At 37.1% G+C, this 24,704-nt stretch overlaps 1 protein-coding gene across 4 annotated transcripts in view; it reads right to left on the bottom strand.

The window, feature by feature from the left end:
- CDH12 (cadherin 12) overlaps positions 1-24,704 on the bottom strand; it is a 588,619-nt gene that overhangs the window by 143,101 nt on the left and 420,814 nt on the right. For all 4 annotated transcript variants that reach the window (XM_075084230.1, XM_075084229.1, XM_075084228.1 and 1 more), the window contains one exon: positions 19,743-20,157. In XM_075084230.1, the coding sequence (XP_074940331.1) occupies positions 19,743-19,973 (231 nt within the window). In that variant the 5' untranslated portion in view covers positions 19,974-20,157. The remainder of the gene's footprint in view (positions 1-19,742; positions 20,158-24,704) is intronic.

Below are 24,704 nucleotides of genomic sequence, written 5' to 3'. Positions count from 1 at the left end.
AAGCCACAGTACCCCAAACAAAGATCAGAGAAGTGAAGCAGAATAATCTAACATCATACAACTGCAGCTGGGAACACTGAAGAAATGAACAGTCCCAGTAACTCCAGCTGATTCTGAAGAAGAGCAGAGATTATGATCTTGACAGAAAACACCAACCAAAGCAAACTTGTCCTCCTTCCATATGAAATGGGTCAGTTCAATGAAGGTTTAAAAATGAAAACTCTAAAGGTCGAGAGAGTGGAACCAGAGGGTCTATGAGAAGAAAAGTTGAATTTATCATTTATCAGCACAAAAGTAAATAATCAAATGAAGTTTCCCCAGCTGCTGATTTTACACCCACGTTTTCCATATGCTTGTTTTAGAGTAGTTCTTTTTCTGGTGGACATGGAATAGAAAAAAGAAACAAGAGAAAAGAAGAAGACAAAAAATAAAAGAATATGATCAAACATGTGTAAGTCATATGCATTACTAATCGATGTTGCAAAACAGCTAGCAAATGTTTCAAAAAGAAAGGGCAAACTAATTTTACATAGCCAAGTATTTTAAAAATATGCATTTTATGAGAATCTTAAAGGAAAAAACTGATGGCATTTTAGACTGCATTCTACATACAAGATTTCTCTATCACAGATTGTGAATAATGGATGCATCCTTTCTCATCTCTTTCATATCTAAAAAGTTTTGAAATATTAATTTTTGTAGTTTAGAAAAAAGCTACAGTGAATATTTTCATGAACACGTATTCAGGAGAAAGTACTGGCTTTCACAGGAATAAATGTACTCTTTTTTAAGAGTATAAAACAGTATTTAGAAAATTACTTCTGTTCTTCAAAACTTCTTTTACTGTTTTTCACACCAAAACTTTTCTCCTGAAAAATTCTTTTTTGTATTGGACTATTCTAATTTTTTTTCCATTAAAAAAAAAAAAATTAACTAGACTTCATGTTATCTTTCAATATTGCAGTGAAAAAATATTTAAATAGACCATATTTCCTAAACCAAATACATCAACAAATAATTTTTCATTTCTCTGTCATGATTCTTATAACTTCACCTGTTTCATGCTTAGTCTTACCAATCAAGTGGGATCAAGTCAAAATGTGTTAAAATGGAAATCTCTGAGTGACTTCGACATAAATGATCTGTGTCAACATTTTTATTCTTTGTTTTTTTTTTTTTCACAATGCGAAAAGTAATAGCCAAAAAGTAGCCAAAAAAAGAAGGCACATGGGCTAATGCAACTTTTACTGAGGCTTTATTTTAGACTTGTAGTCCACCTGTAGACCTCACATACAGGTAATAGACATTTTTGTGAATATATACAAGTGTACACACACACACACACACTAGACTCCATGAATATAACCTGGGCGTTATTTGTTTGAAAAGCGCTCCAACAACACACCGGGATATACTCATGAGCAGGCAATGGAAATCTTTTGCTGAGGAACCTCTCTTCCCTCTGTACCTTGGAAGCTCATTTATTCCGACTCTGCTGCCTGTCTCTGCTCTGATCTTGGGCAAAAAATGTACACTTATTTTCTAGTACGTAGGGTTCTCAAGGATTGTAGACTGAGGTGTACATTACCAGCATGAATATATGGCATATTTATGTATATAAATTGTATAAACGTAAATCTTAATATAAATATCACATAGAGCTACTCCAAAACTGAGGTCATACTCTCCTACTTTATGCTACTATTCTGGGTAATTTCTTCCTTGCTTTTGGACACTTGACTGTATAAACCACTTCTGCTCAGTAGCTCTTCTTAAAAGGACCAGAAAACTTAACTAAAATTTAGGGAAAGAGGGCTGAGTGAACAAGTAAGCTCTCGCCGAGCCTTGGGTAGTTTTTCCATATCTATTTTTTATTAGACACAAGCTGTACCTATGTTAGGATGTAACGTGAACCAGTAAGACTGAATCTGTAGAAAGAAGCAGCTGATGCTGAGGAACAACGTCCACAATAAATGCACCTCAGTGTTTTTTTGCTGTGCACAAGATCTCATCTGGTTTGATGGACTAAGTCCCAATTCATGTAGTGCACCTTTTCAGCTTATTTTTTTCCCAAAGTGATCTAGTTTGTACCTTCTAAGACCTCTCCTGATGTCAACAAAAGTACAGTAAGTCTGAATGATCAAGAGATTTGGCCTAGAAGTGCACTTTAGATTAGAATGAAAACGCTCAAGGAGATTCACCATCAGGTAACACACAAATGCCACAATTCTGAAACATGGTCAGAACTTCAGGATTTAAGAAGGATAATATACATTTCTTTAGTCTGAGAAAACAAAAAAAGATAGGAAAGGTCCAATTTATTTTTTGGACACAGATCAAAATGGAAGTGGGCTTTGGTTTATGTTTGTATTGTAAACAAAGGCAATTTCTTTTGAAGTAAAGCTATACAACTCTCATCAGCTGGTTATAAAATTAGCAGTGCCATAATGTGAAGTGAACTGGAATTTAACAGGAAAAAACCAAAAAGTTACTTTAAAATCCCTGAATCTGAGGACAAATTTCCTGAAATGGATTTGTGTAAATAAAGTCTGTCAAAATGTGTGGGATATTGGCAGCATTTAAACAAATGTCACCATTATTTTTCTTTGTAGGCGTTGTTTTAGGCCCTTGCTCATCTTGTCCTTTAGCTTCCAACACCCATGAATATTAAGACTATAAATGACTTTCAGCTATTTAAATACATAAGCATGATACAATGACAATGGCTTTCCTAAGTCCTTGCATAATTTTACCTATATTTATCTTTATAACTTTTTCCCTACAGTTTGACTACATTACTGTCAGGTAACACTGGAGATTAACTACTGAAGCAAATAACTTCTGCATATTTATCTAACTCATAGCTTACCAATTGTACATCATTAACAAACACAGCAATAGAGCCCACACAAACACACAGAATTAAAGGATCTTTGGTTCCTGTCTGGTGGATACTGGGCAGATGGGCTGCAGCTTTTTTTTCCATGAAATAATAAAATTTTAAATTTTCCCCAATAATGCAAAATTATCTGTATAATGTATAAGATGTGATCAAATTCAGTGCACATTTCTTATTATCTTGTATAGCCTCTAGGAAAAGTAATGTCAATAGGCTAATTACTTATACCATTATTTTTTACAAGTTTTTAACTACTGATACTTGGAGGTAATTAAAGAAAATGAGCAGCCTGTCAGAATTATTTAATACATTGAGGAAGCCATTACTTCAGAATCAGTCTCTGGGGATGGGCTCCCCAAAGAAACAAGTTAACAATCTATTCCAAGGAACACAAATGAAGAAGCATAATGCATAATGCAGATAGATTATTATGAGTTTAACAGCACAATATTTTTGATTGCCTGTTTCCTCTGTTATTTTAATAATTTTGTGATCTAGTCTGATGATCTATGAATACAGTAGGCTAGTGAGGAATTGACAGTATTGCCCTTTTCTCCCCTTCCCTCTTTCCCTTGAGCTTACTTCACCTTGCAGTTACAAATTTGACAATATTAATGTCAAAACCAGGAATGGACTTGGAAGGTAACTATTTAATCTAAAGAACACTGCAGTGGTTGGATGTAGAAGAATTTAATCAGTAATCCTTTATTTCATTTCCAGGTAGACAGATCTGGCCAGCTCTCTCAGTTACTGTGTTGTTCAGCATAGACAGAACTCCCTACAAAACAATTCAGACAATATTAAACAGTAGGCCATTCTTTATATCAAAAAACACATGTAAAAAGAATAATAATAAAAAAAATCAGAAGGATGGACTTGCTAGTCTCTAGGGTTTCAGTATAACTTTGGTAATTACTCTGACAAGTAGTTCAGTCTTTCCTGTGCCTCAACTCCCTACTTTTGGGAAGGAGCTAATACTTTCTTGCTTCACAGAGCCACGCAAAGGTAATTATTGCAATGTTCAGCTGCCTTAGTGATGAGGCCCATAAAGGCACCTCTCTGAATCACAGTTCTTTATAGAGATGGTAATAAGTGTAGAGGACAGAACAATTCATTTTGTGTAGGATCAATTACAATTTAAAAAAAGAAAAATCCTCCAAACCAAAATAATAGGTTACACATTAGTTTATTTTTTAATTGACAATATATCTAATTTTACTACCCTGGGTAATAAAAATTTGCTATAGTTGCTACTGGGCTCATCTGGCAGAATTTTACACACACCTTGCTGAAGAAAGAATGATGTAGTAAGTGCAATTCAGAACCAGGCCTTACAATAGCTTTCAGACATGGCAAACAAAGCATTGCAATGAACATGTCAAAATGGTAAATAAAGTAAACCAATTTTGTTTGCATCCCAGATGAAAGGAGACCTTATTTTTGGTTCTGTGTTTTGCTATACAAAAAAGCCAGAATTATTGTTTCTAACATAGATAACAAGTGTTATTGACCTTTAACTTTTTGATAATACCAAATTCGTCTATCAGTATAGAAATTACTCAGAAATAAATACTGTATGTTTTTAAAATGCTACAGTAACACATACCCTTACTGAAAAGAAATTCTCATTAAAACCGGTCAGTGTTTCAAGTTTTCAGCAGCTTTATTACAGTTCTTAAACTGCACAAATGTAGTCTGCCAGAATTCATTAGGCTTAAGCAGGAATCTCTTGATTCCGCAAACATTCATCGATTTTTTTCTAGGACTCTACTACTGGCATCAATTAGGGTTAAACTAGAAGCAGTTACCTGCCGTTGGGCTGATACAGCTGGATTTGACAAGCAGGAGCTATTAACTGGCTTATATGATAGTGCTGAAAAGTGCTCTCAGATTCTAGAAGATATACATTGCACTAAGAACGTAAATGAGATTTTTTTCTTGGCTTGCTCTTTGGCAGTTTATGCTTCACTGCTCACAACAAGAAAAGACATATTGTTACAGAAATTAGACTGCTCTGCGCCACTTTTTAAATTGTAATCCTTAATTCACAGAAGCCATAATACATAAATATCTATAGGCTGATGTTTTTTTGACACAAGAACTCTTGTTAACTAACCAAATCTGTTTTTTGACACACCAAAGAAACTGTCTTTGGTTTCTCTGCTACGAAATACTAAAAAATTGAACCCTCTTTGTCAACTGAGTAATTCTACATGAACACCAAGATACAAGAAAAAAGAATAAAGACTTATAACCAGCTGTGATCAACAGTTTACTCAAATATCACTGCTGAAAAACAATGACATAAAAAAATTTGAATAGAACAACCTCTGGTGAACAGTGCAGTGTCATTGCCAGGGACTACGGCATGCTCGCTGCCATAGTCACAGGTAGAAAAGGTTTTATTAATTAAAACACATTTATTGACATTATCCTCTAAGATATTGGAACAGAAAATTCTCTCTCATCTTGCTTCACCTTAAGCTTCTTTAAAGGGCAAGTGGAACTGAGCGCCAGAAAACCACTTTTGAAGACCCACAGAATTAACAAAAATTAAAAAGGCTAGTGTACACACTCCTGACAGGCCTAAATTCTTATTCAACCTGCACATAAAACATTTACTGTCCTTCAGTTTATGTGGTATTCATTTTGAATATAAAGACTGTATGCAAATGTATAAAGAACTCTGAAGGTTTTTGGATTTGCAAGATAAACAAGGACTTCTTCCACAGAAGTAAAGCAGAAGGTATAACAAAATCTTCCTTTCATTTACTTTTTGTGTTTCAGCTTGTCAGGCAGTCAGACTAACGTGACATCATTTCAGCTCTTATCCACTTTAACAGGTCATTTTATTTTCATGAAATAGACTGAAAAGCATGATTTGAATGACATTGCATTTTCTAAGAATGGTGTAAGATTTGTATAAAAAGATAAAAACATCCCAGCAAGAAGACATGTGGGAATATTTGTGCTTCATATCTGTCTTTTGCAGTCATGTTTGAGTTTGGGTTTGAATGCAGGCACCACTGCAGTTCACAGGTTGTCACATTTGTGTTACGTGTGGGCGACGAGCTTGCTTGGGTGGTTTCATTGCACCTGATCAAGTCCCCTCTCATGTTCAGTTTGGCCTGAGCTCAGGTAGAGATGGTTCCTTCTTGCCTGAAAGCATAGAGCGAATCACACAGGCAGCATGGAAAACTGTGTGTGCAGGCTGCAGCACAACCCTAGCTCCTCAGCTAACAGGACGGTAAGTATACCCGCAGCCATGCACAGCGTAGGCCAACTTTAGAGTTAAGGCATCCCCTGAGGGGCTTATAGGGGGCCTGAGTAGGCTCAGCTTTTTTTAAAGATCTTTTAAAGGAAAGTCTTCCGCCAGCTACATGGACTAGAAAACTAATGAAATGATGTGAAATGGTAGGGAGTGAGAAAGCTTGCAAGGCATGAGTATTTGCAACAATATCACAAAACTCTTGCTAACTGGACATTTTTCTGAACATCGCCTTAGGACGTTGATCTGCACTACTGTTTTAAAGCTTCCTAAGCTAATATTATTACTAATATAGCCACATTAGCTAAAGACTTAGTACATTGCTACATGAAGTACTCCAGGTATTTGCATTTTACATATAATGAGTAATGTCTATATTTTCACTAGGAAAAATAATATTTAAGCGAGTATATTTCTCTATTCAGAGCTGAATTGTTCTTTGATAATATTCCTGCCCATCAAACTGTCCAAATGACTTTCAATGAAGTTAAATGAGTCACTTTTGGGGACATATCCAAAATAAAAACTACTCATTTAAGACATCTCATTAACATTTTTTCTTAGGTGGAGGAGAACATCTGTTGATTACCAATGATCCCCACAGAAGAATGGTGTGCTGCACTTGTGCAAGTGGCCTCCAACCCAGAACTCTGTCTCTGGCAAAGGCCAAAAATGGGTACCTGGAGAAAAGCATAAGGTTAGAGAAAGCACAGTTCACCACATAATTTCCAAGCCTCCAGTAATTTGTGGAGACATTAGTGGTGACTCTGTAGTTATCAGCTTTCAGCAGACTGATTTTTCATTAACTACTTTGTGTTCTTCTCACACACATGAAAAAATTCGCTCTCTACAACTATCTGAAAGGAGGTTGTAGCGAGGCAGAGGTCAGTCTTTTCTCCCTCGTAACAAGTGATAGGACAAGAGGAAATGGCCTCAAGCTGCGCCAGGGGAAGTTTAGGTTGGATATTAGGAAAAACTTCTTCACCGAAAGGGTTGTCAGGCATTGGAACAGGCTGCCCAGGGAGGTGGTGGGGTCTCCATCCTGGAGGTATTTAAAAGAAGGGTAGATGCTTGAAGATATGGTTTAGTGGTGGACTGGGCAGTGATAGATTAGCAGTTGGACTCGATGATCTTAAGGGTCTTTTCCAACGTTAACAATTCTATGATCCTATGATTCTATGATTCAATATCCATAGCACCTTGTGGCAGGGAGCTCCCTATTTCGGATTTGTACATTTTGTGAAGAATCTCTTCCCTTTCTTTGCTCTGAATGTGCCACCAGTTGGATTCATTTGATGCCCCCCCATCATTCCCTATCCCTCCCCCTTGAGCCTCACCGCTCTATTCTAGACATTATGGATACCTATCATACCTCCTCCTCTTTGCCTCTTTTCCAGGCTAAGGAATCCCATCTTAATCTGTCATTCATTAACAAGGAGTCAGTCCAAAGGTACTGATTCCCTTCGTATCCTCCTCTGTACTTCTCCCATTTCTTTGGGACTCCTGTCCTCTATGAGACCAGAGATAAATAATTCACACAGTGTTGAAGATACAGGCTCGCCAGAAATTTAGAATCAAAGCTGTACTAATGACATTTATTTTCTTCTGCCACTGCTAAGAATTGTTAACATTCCATTAGCTTTTTTGGCACTCACCACACACTGAGCAAATGTACATACAACTATTACAAAACAAGATCTCATTTGAGAGAGACTATGGTTGCCTCAGAACATTACATTTTTGTAATGAAGTTAGACTTATCCACTCCTCCCCCTAGTGTGTACCACTTCATATAAAATCTCATCTATTACTTTAATCCTGTTCCATAAGGTCCTTTTCCCATTCTTCCTGTTCAGCCTTTGTCTTTACTAATTCAAATAGTTTAATATGAACAGCAAACACTGTCACTTGGATACTCACACCCTTTCCCAGTTCATTTATGATCAGGTTACAACATAGGCCCCAGCCTAAATCTTTACTGACACTGAAGACAGCACAAAAGTGTCCAGGATGAAACATAGTAATATTTCTTTCAGTGATCAGTTAAGTATTTTTTGACACTAATATAGTCTCCACATCACTGATATCCAGATAATCCATCTGTTAGTGAAAATCTATTCTTTTTAACAAGCAGTTGCAAGGTCATAATGGCAGTATCAATAATAACTCTAGTTTACGTGTTCAGAGACTGAGTTAAAATAAATACAATGTACACAAGAAAATAACCTCTGTAATTAAAGCTGGTGCTAGAAGACAGAAGGTTTTTTTTCCAAGCTTGGCTTTGTTCTCTACACACACTTTTTTCTCTTGTTGTAAATACAAGAACAAATACTGCGTACAGCTGTTTGGACAAAACCCATTGTACTTCTGAAGCATTTTTTACTATTTAAGCTAACATTGCAATGGCTCAACCTGTAACATTTTGGCTACCATCACTGGACCCAATAATTTCAGAATACAATGAAGTACAGGCATGTGAACCTACAGTGAGAAAATTTTTGTTGTTTAACTAGCTAATGTTAGTGCAGCAAGAGAACAGCTTGTATACTGTGACGTTATGTATGGGACGTCCTTTGCAATTCCACTTTTCCACGGCAACAGCAGGAGCCCCGCAAGCTCTAAGGGGACCGGGATCCTAACTGCCTCCATTACCATCTGCCTACACCTTTATTGCTACAATTTCTGAGTTTGTATAAAAGTGCCCTCTCTTGCCATCTTACTTCCTGAGTATTACTTCAAATCTTATTTCACCTGTTCTATTTTAACCTGGTTTTCCCCTACCCTTTTTATATTTTGTCATGTAGCAAGATCAACAGGGTGCTTTTTTCCTTATGTGTATTTATGAAACAAAACCTTCTCCAGAAGAGTATTAAATTTAAGATAGTAACTAGTAATTAAAACTATATTAGGTTTACTTTCAGCCTGTGTCAATACTGGTGGACGTTTTCTTCACTCATTATTATGTCTTTCAGCTTTTCTCCTCCCTTTTTCACCTTCTGTGAAATATCAGCCCCCAGGCTGGGGTGGGGGGAGGGAAAAGCCATCCAGCAGTGTCAGCTTAAGCACCTTTCTCCTTAGGCATCCTCTCTTGCCTACATAGCGCTATAACATATATATCACTACAGTGCAGCAGTCATAGTACACATGCTTCTGGGACCACACAGTGAAGGATGCCAGGGGATTTATCAGAGTTTTAAAATAATCCTGGAAAGAAAAGAGAAGGCCAATTTTCAACCACATTTTTCTTATGCTTGAGTTCATCTTCTACCCTTAGAAACAGCATAATCTTTTGTTTGTAAATGACTCTACAATATTATTGGATTATCTGGAATTTTATAATCTATATTTAGATTGAGTAAATGTTCAAGAACAAGTGACAATAGAGACAGAACTACACAATTGTTCCTATAACAAAAGCTTTCCACTATTTGGGACACGTGAATAATATATGGTTTTTTTTAATGTAATATTGTTTCCTCAGTTTTAGCCTTGTCACATTCCACTTTTCTTCTTTGTTAAGACATTTTTTTGACTTTGCAGGTTTTTTTTTTCCCAGGTGGAAAACATGTAATCTAATCTCTTCTATATATAGATTATTTTTAGCAAATACAAGGATCATTTATGAAAGCAGTTCCTTTCACTGAACTTGCACCAACATATGTAGAAAATGTAAGCAAGTGTTGTGTACACAAGGTGTACTTCAAATCAAAACAGAAGCTGCAGAGTTCAAACTTAACTGTAAGTTGGGTTCATTGCCCAGAATTTAATTGGATATGTAACAGACCCTCTGTAAGGAGTAAAGCTGTTGCGATTGTAGCTTTTGCAGCAGAGTGCATGTCAGGTACAAGGAGACGGGAGAAGGATTAGAGGATCATTATTTCTAGGGGGCGAAGAGAGGTCATTTACAGCCTGTGGGACATGGAGGTAGGTGAGAGAGGGAAACGGTACATGTCATAAAACCAATACCTGCTCCAAGTCCGTTGCTTTCTGTATCAGACAGACTTAAAAATTACAGTGTGATATACATACTTTTTCAGTGTGATATACATACTTTTTAAGGGTTTTAGCACCTTAGGATGTCTACTGTGAAAAGACTTCCAGGGCCCTGACTCGCAAACCATGATAGATGTAACTGCAACACCTCACAAGACTGTCAGTCCTAATTACCTTCACTTCTGTTTATAAGTTACATACAAGTATATTAACTGTAGTGCCTAAAAAACCCTTTAGCTTCTCCTACAGGCTGGTGCTGGGCAATTGATCGGAAATTTTTCTTTTTTCTATTTTTTCCTTGGAAAACATGCCTAATTAATAACTGGTTGATTATTCCCGGGAAAATGCTTTTCTTTCAGGATATTTGGCATTTAATTTGAAAAAACTGACTTTAAGTTTGAATTTTGTAATGAATTTTATTTTCTATTCATACAATGTTTTTGAATTTCAGTGGTGATTTTTTTACACTATGTTTTCATAATGTGAATATAATTATGCGTATTTTATTAAAATGATTAATTTAAATGATGCAAATATTCACATTTTAACATATTTTTTAAAAATTAAGTGGAATTATGAAATAAATTTTATAAATTTAAATTTATGAAGCTTGCTGTTCTAATTTTTTTTTTTGCAAATAGTGTTTTTATACCAAGTAGGCATCCTCCTGTAATGAGCAAAAGAAACAAAAAAAGTCCACATTTTGAAAAAACAAGCTGTCTCATAGATAGGAAGTCCTGAGATTTAAACTAGCCTTCTATCTTCTGGCAATTCTTTCATTAATATTTCTATAATTTGAATTTTCCTATTGAGAATTAATATTTTTGTAGGATGTTTGAGTGAGGTATTATGCTATCCCTTTTTTTTTTTAACACCTCACACGTTGCAGCAATCATAAATTTTATTCCATTTCTGAATTTCCTTGCTACTTTGATTTACACATGTTTAACCAGATACAGACATTTCTATAGGTATTTAATAGTTTTTCTTATCTTGCTGTTTGGCTAATTCTATTTAATTCCCTACTTGGCTTTCTGATACATTTCCAAAAAGGAGATCTTGTGACTTCAGCTAGTTTCTCCTTCATAGAATCACAGAATGGTTTGGGCTGGAAAGGACTTTAAAGTTCATCTGGTCCCAACACCCCTGGCATGGCCAGGGATACCTTTCATTAGAATCAGGTTGCTCAAAGCCCCATCCAAACTGGCCTTGAATTCTTCCCCACATGGGGCATCCACAGCTTCTCTGGGGAACCTGCTCCAGTGCCTCACCACCTTCACAGTAAATAATTTCTTACTTATGTCTAATTTATATCTACTATCTTTCAGTTTAAAGCCATTACCCCTCATCCTTACACTACACACCCTGACAGAGTCCCTCTATATCTTTCCTGTAGGCCCCGTTTAATTACTGGAAGGCCTCTGTAATGTCTCCCCAGAGCCTTCTCTTCAGTAAACAACCCCAACTCTCTCAGCCTGTCCTCACAGGAGAGGTGCTCCAGCCCTCTAATAATTTTCGTGTCCCTACTCTGGACTGGCTCCAACAGGTCCATGTCTCTGTGAGCAAAACAGAGGGACACAATCACCTCCCTCGACCTGCTGGCCACTCTTCTTTTGATGCAGCCCAGTATATGGTTGGCCTTCTGGGCTGAAAGCGCACATTGTTGGCTCATATTCAGTTTTTATCCACTGATCCCCCTGAGTCCTCCACAGGGCTGCTCTCAATTCATTCTCCACCCAGCCTGTAATTGTGCTTGGGATTGCCCTGACCCATGTGCAGGACCTTGCACTTGGCCTTGTTGAACTTCAGTTCACTTGTAACTGATGATCTAATGTTTCACTAGTTATAAATTCAGTCTTGAGTTGCTGAAATACATAATGCATGTCTGTGTTTGATGTGAATATCAGAAACACTATCTCCACGGCTGCCAGGTGAGTCAGCAATTCTCAGCCAAACTACAGATTTAGATTAAACAAATTTAAAATTTTTAAATTCTCTTGGATTAAAAGAGAGCTTATGTTTTGGGTTGTCCATCCCTTAGAATACCCCAAAATGTTTTGTAAATCTTTTTTTAAACTATCTTTTCACATATTTCCTAGTTGAAATGGTCTTCATGACCAAATGAAGATATTTAAACAAAAACATTCCAGATAAAACTACAATAGATATATGGCTTTTCATTATATCAGTTTAATTTCTATGTCATTTGTATTTCTCCATCTGTGTTGACACCATAACCTTCAGACACATGCTAACACCATTAGCACCCTCCACTCAGCTGTGTTCAGAGATCTTGTGAGAGCTGGTGACTTTATACTAACAGGACCATCTTCACAGGCCTTCAGTTTCCTACACTGATCACTGAATTCTTGGCCAATGAAGCCTGCTGAGTTTTAGAGTTTTAACTACTTCTATTTGTGACTTCCTTAGCAGTCCAGAACAATGACCACAACCTTTTACATCCCCTAAAGTCTGTATTACAGCTCAATAAGTTGATCCTTCTTTTTATATTGCGCTTAGTCCTGAACTCACTCTTTCTCCTCTCTCATGCAATTAATGAAAGCATAGTTCTCATCTTTGCTTCTTCTCCAAATACCTCATATAGTTTTTATAGGTGCAAGAACTACAGGCAAAAGGTGCTGCTACCATCAGTATTTTGCTTTTAATTTTCCCACTATGAGCTACCTAGGTAAACCGATAAATAAGTGAAGCCATTGGATTGATGAGAAACGTTGTGTTGTATTGTCATGTGTACCACACATGACAATAAAACTAGGTCTTCATACATCTTGCAAAAGTAAACATTAAATGCAAGTCTGACTTGCTCATGAGAGTGTTGCATTTCCATGGTTCTACTTCCTTCTCACAATTTCATGTGCAACTGTCAAAATTGCTTTGTGCCTCACATACTTTATGCAATATACAGGATGCAAAGCTTTTAAAGTCATCACTGTTTTCACCAGCCAGAATTGAGAGAGACAAAGGTCTCAGCTCAACACAGCAAGATGAGAAGTCTGGAGTTCTGCCCTCTGTTCTGACTCCTCTTACACTTTTTTTACTGTTTCATTTCTCATCATCAGTTTTCTTATCTGTAATAGATTGTGACAATGCTTTTACTTGAAAATGTGCATGGTATAAACACAGTCAGTCAGTTTAGCAAGCCAGGCTAATGTGATCATGCCTGATCACGCTTTAAATTATCATCTAAGGACCAGTAAGGCCCAACAAGAATTTCACTATGGTATCTATAGACAGAGGAAGGTATATGAATTCATGTGGGATAAAATTGTACTGAAGAAGCTCATTCTTATAAATACTGTTTGGAAGATCTTTCGTATTAAAATCGTCCAGAAATGAGTAGCTGTGATGTCCTGCATCATGGGATTCAATTAACACATTACTATCAGTGGTCCCTGAAACAACTCTCATCTCCTTCAAGATAGCACTGTGCAAATGTCTAATGGAAATGATATACAGGTCTCTCTCTAGTATTATTACCTCAGTTGTGGGCATAGAACCTGATAAGCTAGGAAAACCCTTATGACAGCTTTAAATGGAATATTTTTGTGACCCTCTTTGCAGAAATTTAGTAGAAAATTTTTTTCAAAGAAATCAGATTCATCAGGGTACAGTTATGAACAGAGACTTAAGCTATTTTTCTTCAGAGGGCAGTAGCTTTCAAATTCTCTGCATGTATTTCTTTTTCTTTAATTTCATTTTTTCTTTCCAGTTAACTCAGCGCTTGTGAATAACACCAGAAAGATAGCCACAGCACTGTAAATCTGTTTGTCTGAGAACAGGTTCTGCACAAACAGTGCAAAATTTCACAGAATCACAGGTTGGAAGGAACCTCAGGGATCATCTAGTCCAACCTTTCTAGGAGAGCACAGTCTAGACAAGATGGCCCAGCACCCTGTCTGGCTGACTCTTGAAAGTGACCAAGGTGGCCGAGTCAACCACTTCCCCGGAGAGATTATTCCAATGGTTGACTGTTCTCACCGTGAAAAATTTTCCTCTCATGTCCATTTCCTTAATTTCCTATCATTTCCTTCACAGACTGCCCTGTTGTCATGGTTTAATCCAGCAAACAACCAAGCACCACACAGTCCCTTGCTCACTCCCTCCTGTTGGGGTGGGGAGAGAATTGGAAGGGCAAAAGTAAGAAAAATCTTGGGATGAGATAAGAACAATTTAATAATGAAAATATAATATGATGAAATGAAAAGGAAAACAATGAGAGAGAGAGGGGGGCAAAACCCAAGGAAAAAACAAATGATGCAACCACTCACCACCTGCCAACAGATGCCCAGCCAGTCCCTGAGCCACGATTGCTCCCCCCTCCCAGTTAATATCCTGAGCATGATGTCATATGGTATGGAATATCCCTTTGGCCAGTTGGGGTCAGCTGTTGGGGCTGTGCCCCCTCCCCTCCCAACTTCTTGTGCACCAGGCAGATCATGGGAAGCTGGAAAAGTCCTTGACTAGTATAGGCACTACTTAGCAACAACCGAAACATCAGTGTGTTATCAACATTATTCTCATACTAAATCCAAAACATAGCACCGTACCAGCTGCTAGGAAGAAAATTATCCCAGATAAAACCATCCAGACACTCACCCTAGAGGGCAAATATCTGTAAAATCTGAGTCTGCATTCAGAAAGACGTGTTGATATAAGCCTGAGAAGGTGGTCAACATTAATTTCCTTATATTAAATACTATCCACTACAAAATGCATAAATGAGTTCTATGCTCATATTTCAGATGCAAAGGGTAAAATATTAGGTTTCAGAAAAGCACTCTGATCTGGTCAAAGATACAGAGCTCTACTTCCTCCAGATCAGCACTGTTTCTGACTTGATATATGGTAAAACCTCTGAAGATGATGAGGTTTTCTCAGGACTGAGTCAGATGAAAAATACCTTATTGTTACATGCACCCTTTGCTGCCATAGGCCAGTTGTGCCTATTACATTTTTTCAGCTGGTGGGGATCATAACAAAAAAAAAATCTGTAGCAGTTTGTATGTAAGCATGCATAATGTAACAGAGATTTAAAGAACAAAATGTTGCAAAACATATAGGTTATTCGTTAGCAAGGTAATAGCTGGCAAGCTGAGAATATTTAGTTGTTGCACACTGGAAAACAGAAGAAAAATGGCTGTTACCTTGAAGAGGACTTCACAATCTTTTCCTATGCACCCAGTCTGCGCTCAGTACAAATGGCTGCATGCCTGCCTCGTCAAGCTTGAGGACAGACAGCAAAAATCCTTACTAAGAGCAGCTGTGCAGGTGTACAACATGAGAAGATGTAATGCATTCATACACTAGGAATGCGAAGACACATATATAAATGGAAGCATGCTACATGTATAACAACTAAAAACTTTTGTTAGTATTATCTTGATAATGAAGAACCTATACTGTTCTCATCTATTTTGTTCTCTTGAACTTTCATTTTATTATACTGCCTCTGCATGTGTCATGGTTTTAGCTGGGATAGAGTTAATTTTCTTCACTCTAGCTGGTATAGTGCTGTGCTTTGAAATTAGCATGGAAAAAAAAACCTGTTGAGATAACACACAGATGTTTAGGCTGTTGCTGGGTAGCACTTATACTAGTCAAGGGCATGTCTAGCCTCCCATGCTCTGCTGGGTGCACAAGAAGCCGGGAGGGGAGGGGGCACAGCTGAGAGAGCGGATTCAAACTGACCAAAGTGATATTCCATATCATGTAACGTCATGCCCAGTATGTTAACTGGGAGGGGCTGGCCGTGGGAGGGGGGAGCAATCACGGCTCGGGGACGGGCAGCGTCGGTCGGCGGGTGGTGAGCGGTTGTATCGTTCGTGTTTCCGTGTTTTTTTTTCCTGTTTTCCCTTTCCCTTCCTTTTCCCTTTTATTATATTAACATTATTGTCATTATTATCATAATCATTTATCATTATCATTTTATTGTAATCATTAAACTGTGCTTATCTCAACCCACAAGTTCTTTTGCTCGTCCGATTCTCTTCCCCATCCCACAGGGGTGGGGGGTGAGCGAGCAGCTGCGTGGTGTTCAGTTGCCAGCTGAGGCTGAACCATGACAGAATGCCGCTATTGAAACACAACAATAAAGAAAGTTTACAGCAAGATTTATCATGTTCTGACAGGGTTGCACACCCTTGAGCTACCCCTGTGTAAGGTCAATTAAAACTGCTACCTTGTTAGTGGTTATGAACTGTATTGGGACATGGCCATGTTTGAGGATCTTACACTCTGATGACTTCTGTCACTATTCAGTGAGGACTGAGCTTTGGCACAAAAAAAGAATAATGAACTTTTTTATCTTAATCCACACATGTGCTATTCTGCACGGCCTTCTGGAACTTCACAGTACCAGGAAAACACATGAAGCACAGCAAAGTAGGTACACGAGCAAGCTTTATTTTACAGCAAGACTTCTAGCATCACTTCAATTTTCATGGGTCACATGGCAACAACATATTCCAATTTTGCTTTTTAGCCTGGGTCTGCTTACATGGATGTCTGCTAAAGGGGCTATCTTTTGTTTGGTAATCTGATGGATTTTTATGGCTCTTCTACATTACACAAGCAAAGGATTTCTAAACTTTGATTTAATATTCAGTTTGAATGGCTTTTAATGTGTCAACATGAAGGACTATTCCAAGGTCTCTAACTCTGAGATAGACTAATCCCCATCAGTTTCGAAACTATATTTTGATTTGCAACCTGACACTTCTTGAGATAGTCTTCTAAAAACAGACATAAAAGGAATTAAGTGCTTTGGCCGATAACAGCTGACATTATTGCTGTAAATCTGTGTTGTTTTACAGGTGGCTTCCAAAATTAACTAGTCACCCCTATCTGTTTAGTGAAATTGTCAGCTGATTTAATAGACACATTAAACTCCTATTTATAAATTACTCTGACATTATTAGTGCAGCAGTTCTATGAGAAGTAATATAAATGCCAATGCACATCTGACTATATTGTGTCTGGCTACGATGGCTGGAAGAAGAAGATAAAAAACCTGTGATTTCAGGTCGCATAAAATATCCTGCACTTTACAATATACTTAATATCTTTATTAATATTAATACTTTAAAATATAGCACAATAGTATTATAAAAGATAATTACTTTGAAAATATATGATTTTGGAATAAAGCTAAATTAAGGTAAATATAAACCAAATTTATTTCTGCAATCAATCAAGAACTCAAGTGCAATTCATACCTTAAAAGTGTTTTGTGATTTAAAAAAATTACATAAGATCTAAAGATATTGACTAGCCACCGTTGAGTGTATTTCTGTACGTTGACAATGGTTTGAATTTATATTAAACATGGCTTTCACTATCTGGATTTGAAAGCACAATTTCTCTAAATTCTACCTTCTTTGAGAGCTTCTGCAAAAAATAAGGGGAAAACACTAACATCTCCATCTTGGGTTGTGTTTTTGGGTTTTTTTGTTGTTGTTTGGTTGGGTTTTTTTTAAGAGATTAGGCAAAGAAGACAAAGAAGGCAAAAATTAGCAGGTTCTTTTTCCAGTATATTGAAGCAAACAGTTAATATAAATAAAATAAGTAATAATAAACATGGAAAGGATGCTTAGCAGGTAATAAAGATTGAAAAAATTATCACCTGCAATGAATTGCATTATTCTTGAAGCAGATTTTTTTACTTAATATTACAGATGTATTAATTAAACATCCTAATTTACTTTGTGTTTTACCACCAAGATCCTTCCATATTTTATTTTATTTATTAGGTAACATTGGTGTATGATATCCTGTCAAGAAACATCACTATTGTGTGTGCTACACTGCAATTAGATCTTTCCTCATATTTGAAAATTGTCTTTTCCACAACTTGTAACAGTTAAAAAAATGTCTTAAGAGTTAAAAACATGCCAGCTAATTTTGTGATGTGATAAGTGTTTCTTTTAATTAAAATAACCTATTAGTTCTGAAGTTGTTTATAAGCTTAAATTCAAAAGTATTGATAATAGTCAATTTTGTGCAAAATTAATATTAATTTTGGCAGCTTAGAACTGACCCTAAATGACTACCCAGACTATCTTACATAAAGGAATAAAGACTAATGAATTACAGTGGTGCAGCAATAACTTCTCTGTCTTCTGAGGTGAAAAGCACAACAATCTCATTGCCTGTGCTATAGCATCTAATGTGATTAGAATCCTCGTTTGCATCTTTAGCAAGCGATCAGAACAAAGATACGTGTTAGAGACAGTGTAATTTGTATCAACCAGATGTCACAAAGATGCACCTTTTCATTATGCGTTTCCCCTCTCTTCAGACTGTAAAACAAACTCATTATCTTTGTGATATAAACATACTGCTTTGTAAATTGTTTTGACTAGTATGTTTTAGTGCTTAACACTGATGCCTACATATGTAATAACCAAGTACATTTTTGGCTGGTTTGTCAAATCATCTAGTGAACCACATGTAGTCTTTTGCTGATTTATTTATACACCCTCTTTCAGAATAGTTTCCTGGAAGGGTAGGAAGGAAAATTAATTTCTGTGAATTTTATTTGTATTTAGAAAAACCCCCCACATTCCCAGCTTTTACATTAAAAATGTTAAAACATGGTGTTAAAGTAAACACTGAAGCATGATGCCTCATTTTTATGGTAGGTGAATTTGAACCTCACTGTCTAGGGAAGTGGATTTGGGGACCCAGGAAATGAATCCTTGACCTCTTAGTTTCACTGAGTAAGGGACTTTACTTAAACTGAAAATTATATATGGCATACAATTATATACTGTGCTACTATTTTTTTCAGGTCTTATTTCCAGCTTTCCATTCTGAAAACTCTATTGTCTAAATTCACCCCCTACACGCCTCAAACAGCTGGCTATGAAATTACTTATGCCCTGTTACAGAAACAGTGGTCATATAATGAGAAAGAATTGCATAAATTCTCTGCATGTGTGGGTGTGCATGTCTGCACACAGTGTATAAAAGCTATAATGCAAGAGTTTGAATTATGAAGCAATAAAACATATTAGAAATACTTGAAAACAACCTGAACAATCAGAAATAAAGGCAAATTATACTGAGACAAGATAACAGAGCAAAAAGCAAGAATCTTCTCTAGTTGAAAACCGACTTGGAGCAACCATACTGATCACAGAAACGACTGTGCGTTCTGGGCTAGAGATTTCTGGTTTAAATCTTATCTCTGATATCAGTCTGACATTCATTGCTAAAAATCAAGTGTGCTATTGTGGTAGATTCAATTACAGTTAGCTGTGCACCACAAACTTACCTCAGAACCGCCCTCCCCCCCCCTTTTTTTTTTTGCTTTATTCCAAATCCAAGGATAAGGAAATAAGACGAACATACAAAGGTAGAAAGTAAATGTTATAAACTTGTGCACTAAAAATAATAACATCTATAGTGGCTATACGACAGGGCGAATGGTGAAGGGAATGAACTGAGGGAACTACTGCCAGCTGAAGAAGGTTTGGTCCACCAGAAACAAGTACACATTTATAGCACTTTTAACCATTTGTCAGTGTCATTTCAACTTTTAAAGAAAGAGTGAAAAATTACCTTTCCCACATACTGAGGTTCGGAGCCCATGTACTCCTCCAGCACAAAAAATTGATTCCACACCCAGCCACGTTTGACTCTCTGGGCAGATGACCTCCTCCCTGGCACTGGGACAACATTCTCTGTTGGCTCTGCTTCTAAAGTCTGTTGTGGTTGTGGATGCAGTGGCGTTAGGAGACCTCCATCAAACAGGACCCAGAGAAGCAGGGATAAGCAGTTCCTTGTAAGCATTGGCAACGGCTTCCCTACAGCAAGTAATAAAACTCCAGCACTTAATGCAGAGCAGAGGAATCCAAGTTTGAGGTGTCTGTGGCCTCCACCACTTAGCTTCTGATTTTATTGCGGAAATGCTAATGCAGGCATTAATCCTTCTGATGACAAGGTTTTTGCCACATTAAATTCCATCTAAAGGGACCTATAAAAGAGATTTACATGGCAACATCAGATTACATAAAATTACATTGAAGCGTTCATCAAAATTCTCACACCTAGTTAGTTTCTAGAGACAGAGAAAAAGATTAGGAATCGCAGTTTTAAAAGAGATTGCTATTTTGACTGTAGCACTGAGCTGCTCTAGAACTTTGTACAGTTATTACAGGAATAGGTCATTCTTGCTCTGCTTAGCATTACCTTTGTGCCTGTCTGAGGACATGCCCATAGCCTTTGCTTTGTGACCCAGTTATCAGGCAAACTGGTTACACATTAGTGATGTCAAAAATATTTCCACCAGGTTTACACAAAATTTACTGGGGAAGAGGGGACCTACTCTTCCATCCTACTGTGCAGAGCAGGAATGCTTTGCTTGTTGTCTCTGCCAAAAAAGCATCTTGGAAGCATCCCCTTCTATCTGTGGGTGGACTTGGACAAAGTTTTTACTGAACCTTGGACTCCAGGGGATAGACTTGTATAAATTCTATGGGAAATAAAAAATGGGAAACAATGCCCATACAGCTAAATACTACAAAGCTGTCAACACACAATATGAAGTCTATGACTGGCATCCTCTTCCCACAACAAGCCTTGTATCAAAATGATAGCTGTGTTGTTCTTCAGGACTACAGTAATGCACATTAAAATTGCAGTCCTGATATATGGAGAAAATGATAGAACTGCAGTCAGTGTAGAAAATGAAACAACACAGAAGCCAGTAAGATAAGACTGTGATATTCATTTCTACTGACAAATGCCAGGTACACAGGTTAAAAATAAATCAGTGCTAACTAACTACAGGACTGAGACAGAACTACCATGTCAAGGTGACAATTAAAACTGTGGTGATCCTTGTAGCAGCCAAATGCCATCAGCAAGGAAGAAAAAAAAAATCCTAAAGGAATTGTTATGCTCTCACATTGCTCTGTTTATACCAGCACAGACCCTTTTAACAGAAAGGCAGATAGGAAAATAGACTGTGTTTTCTAGCCACAGTATAATTAACAGTGGTGCTTTCTTTTTGTATTTATGAAAAGTTCTGATTTATTGCCTGCAATTAATAAAATGCCATTGATAAATGACTTAAGTATATAAAAATTAGGGATGTAAATATTTAAATATTATGGAGTATGAATCAAGTTCAATAAAATGTAGCTCTAGCTGTCAGTTACAACTTTGAGCCAAATTCAGCATCAATAAAATCTGGTGAAAATGAGCACTCACACCATCGAAAAATGCTGTGACCCAGGCCCCAATAAAAACACTGTGAAGACTGCTAAATCTATGGAACCTGTGCTGAAACAAATGGACCTCTTCTAGAATTTAGAATTAGACAATAAACAATGACACAATCACGCATCTACATGAATTTTCAGCTGGGCAGCAGTAAGTACTGAGGCAACATGAACACTTTAGTGTTTATTTTTCTTGCTCTTTCTTTTAATACAGAGAATGGGTCAATGGCTTTCTTGAAGCTATCCTTGACTATGCCAGCCCTGATGCAGGTGTTAAAACTGAACCCTTACACTTTCATAAGGTCCAGGACATCTGTTTAATGAATGCGCTTTCACTTTCATGGCTCTTCTTCATTAGGGGTGGATGGCTGGCAGGCTGCATGTTACACTAACTTGAATAGAAGGGGATCAAGGTTGTTTTCTGACAACTAACATTTCCATAAACCACAGTTCTATGCTAACAAATTTTAAATTCTACTGTAGATTGAAGACTTAAGAATAAATTAATAATCTTGTCTCATTAAGACCTACAACCTAGGAATGAAGTGCCAGCCTACTCCACAGCCTGCTGGTTGTCAGGTACAAGAAATACTGCTTACAAGATTTAAGATGGATGCATTTTACATTTTAAAAACAAAAATACAATTTATATCACAATGGAATTCACCACTTTGTTAGGGCCATATTGTGTCATTGATTTTTAAGCAGGAATTTTTACCAAATCAATAAAGAGCTTGGCTTAAAAATCAATGACACGATATGGACTTCAGAAAAGAAAAAACAGTGATCTAACCATATATATTTTTCATTTTCAAACACTGTTAAAGGTTATATTTTACTTATGAATAATATTATTATTATCAATTACAATAAATAAAAAATTTTTTTATTTGTTAGGTACGTGCTGAAGCATCTAAATAGAAAGAATTTATAATTGGGAGCCTGGAAAACCTAACAAGTTTTGAAGAAGGGATAAAAAACACCCTAGAAAAATAACTGCACTTCCTATCCTAAATTTAAGGCAAGATTTTCTGTTCTGATTAGAAAGGCTATGTTTTAGGTCTTAATAAAAAAGAAAGCAAAAAATGTGGTGAAAAGGTATCTAGTTCAAGCGAGTGTTTTAATTCTACCTTCAGAAAGGATTAAAAATGAGGGAAGAAATCCTATCTGTTCATGATCCTTTAAAAAAAATTTTTTTTATAAGTTGTGCTCAAGTAATTTCAATTTTTTTCATCTAGAGCAAAATATTCTTAGGTACAATGGGTACAAACTTCCCATTTCGATTATCATTTGTATTCTGTGGATTTTATTCCAGGAAAGAAACTTTAAGACAAGATTCTACCACACTAGAGAGCTGCACTCAATATCAATGTATTTGGTTTGTATTTCTAATAGCAGCCTTTGTTATTTAACAGCTCACATGACTTTTTGTGCTTCTCTCTTCTATTCATTCAATGGTATACAACATCAGGTTCAGACTACGTTCATCCATAATTCAGTTCCAAGACTTCCAAACTCCTGTGCCTCTCTTGATCCATGGCAGCAGGGTGCATGCCTAGTTTTTTGGGCAAAATCATAGTAACATGAAATGTGGGGGTGGGGGGAAACCCCAAACAAACAAAGAACTCAAACTATCCTTTTGAATTGCACAGCCGTAGATGGAAATAAACAACATAAAAATGTGGTGGGAAGTGGGAGAGTCTGCACTGCTTCACAAACCCCAAAATCACACTGTATTCAATTTAGCTGCTATAGCACTGCTCTTTGCTGAGGAGGCTCCGTACATTACAGTTCTCCCAGCAGAGCTCTGCCTCCGGCCACGTCTCTCAGTCAGGGAGCTTTTAAAATGTTATACAGCACCAAAAGTAATGCAAAGAGATTGAAGGACTTCAGTGAAATTCCCCCTTGGCTGGAAGGTTAGTAACCAAGCGCAAAACACGAAACACATTAACCCTTTCTCTGTTGGTCTCCCAGTCTGCCTTCCAGAACATGTGCTGCAGAGTCAGGAAAGAGCAGTACTAGCACTTGCTCCATTCTGTACAGCTTCAAAAAGCTGATGAATAAGAGGGTTAGAGAAAAATGGGTGACTAGCAGGTGTTGCAGTACAGGATTGCAGCACAGACACCCTCATCATGTGCAAGACAGTTCACCATGAAGAATTTTCTTTTTTTAATTTAAAGCTCAGCACTTAGAAGGGCAAAAATTGAGAATGCAGTATTTTGACACTCAAAAGAACCACTCCAGCTTACTGCTGTGTAACACTTGAGCAGTAGGAAACTGAGACAGAGGGTCTCCCACTGCTGGCACTTCTTCCCCAGCATTTCACTGCTGGCTTTAGAGGAACCCTGGTGGAAGTGGCCTGACAGAATATATTTAATAACACAGCTGAAACTTGTGCAACAATTCAAAGGCTAAGACTGATATTTCTTTTAGTCTGTGTTTATTGGTTTGCATTTTCTTTTTAAGCTAAGTGTTGGTCTTCCAGCCAGGATGCCTAAACCTGTTTTGGTGCTTTTACATTGTCATATGCTCCTTAGACATTTAAATTTAGCACTCTCATATACCCCTGCCTGGGAAAGTGCTATGAGGGCTAGGAGATAAGGATTTAGAAATCCAGTCAGAACATTTGGCCATAAGGAAGGTACTATATTTTCTAAATTCTTTAAAGAATTATTTCCTCTGATGCTCATAAAGAGATACTTTAGTAAGATAGTAGTGCACAGACATGCACTCTCAATACATCTCTTTCCCATACAATATGAAAGTACAGAAGGCTAGAATTTTCTTAGATCTTGCTTTTTTTCAAGATTAGCTATTGCTAGTCATTTCTTCAGACAATCTTATATGGATTTAAGTACCATTATGTGCAACTTAATTAACCCATGAAGAGAGCTACAGAGGGAGAGCCTGTATGAACTTACCCACACACATGCTTTTATACACTGAGATTACGTATTTCATTTGCCCAGTTTCAAAAAGTGACATAGCAGCAAGCATGGACAATCTGTTAAAACATGATAATTAACAATACTTGATTTTATTTCCTTTGTCCCCGAAACTGTAGGCTTCGAAACTCATGAACTGCAAACAATGATTTAAATATCATTGCTAAGATTATTTCTTGAGAATAAAAACATACAGCATAAATGTTGCTCCTTCAAGAATTTTGATACTGACCTGCATTATACTGACATTAATCTAAACACCCTGAGCAAAATAATGTCCGGAATAGCAAAGCTGAGGCATGCGATTACTGCTGCAATAACCCTTAATCAAAGAAAGCCATGGCACTGCAGAC

This window comes from Phalacrocorax aristotelis, chromosome 2 (genome assembly GCF_949628215.1).
Source record: "Phalacrocorax aristotelis chromosome 2, bGulAri2.1, whole genome shotgun sequence".
Classification (NCBI taxonomy): domain Eukaryota; kingdom Metazoa; phylum Chordata; class Aves; order Suliformes; family Phalacrocoracidae; genus Phalacrocorax; species Phalacrocorax aristotelis.
Note: the sequence above shows the minus strand (reverse complement) of the source record. Positions and strands in the feature narration are given on the sequence as shown.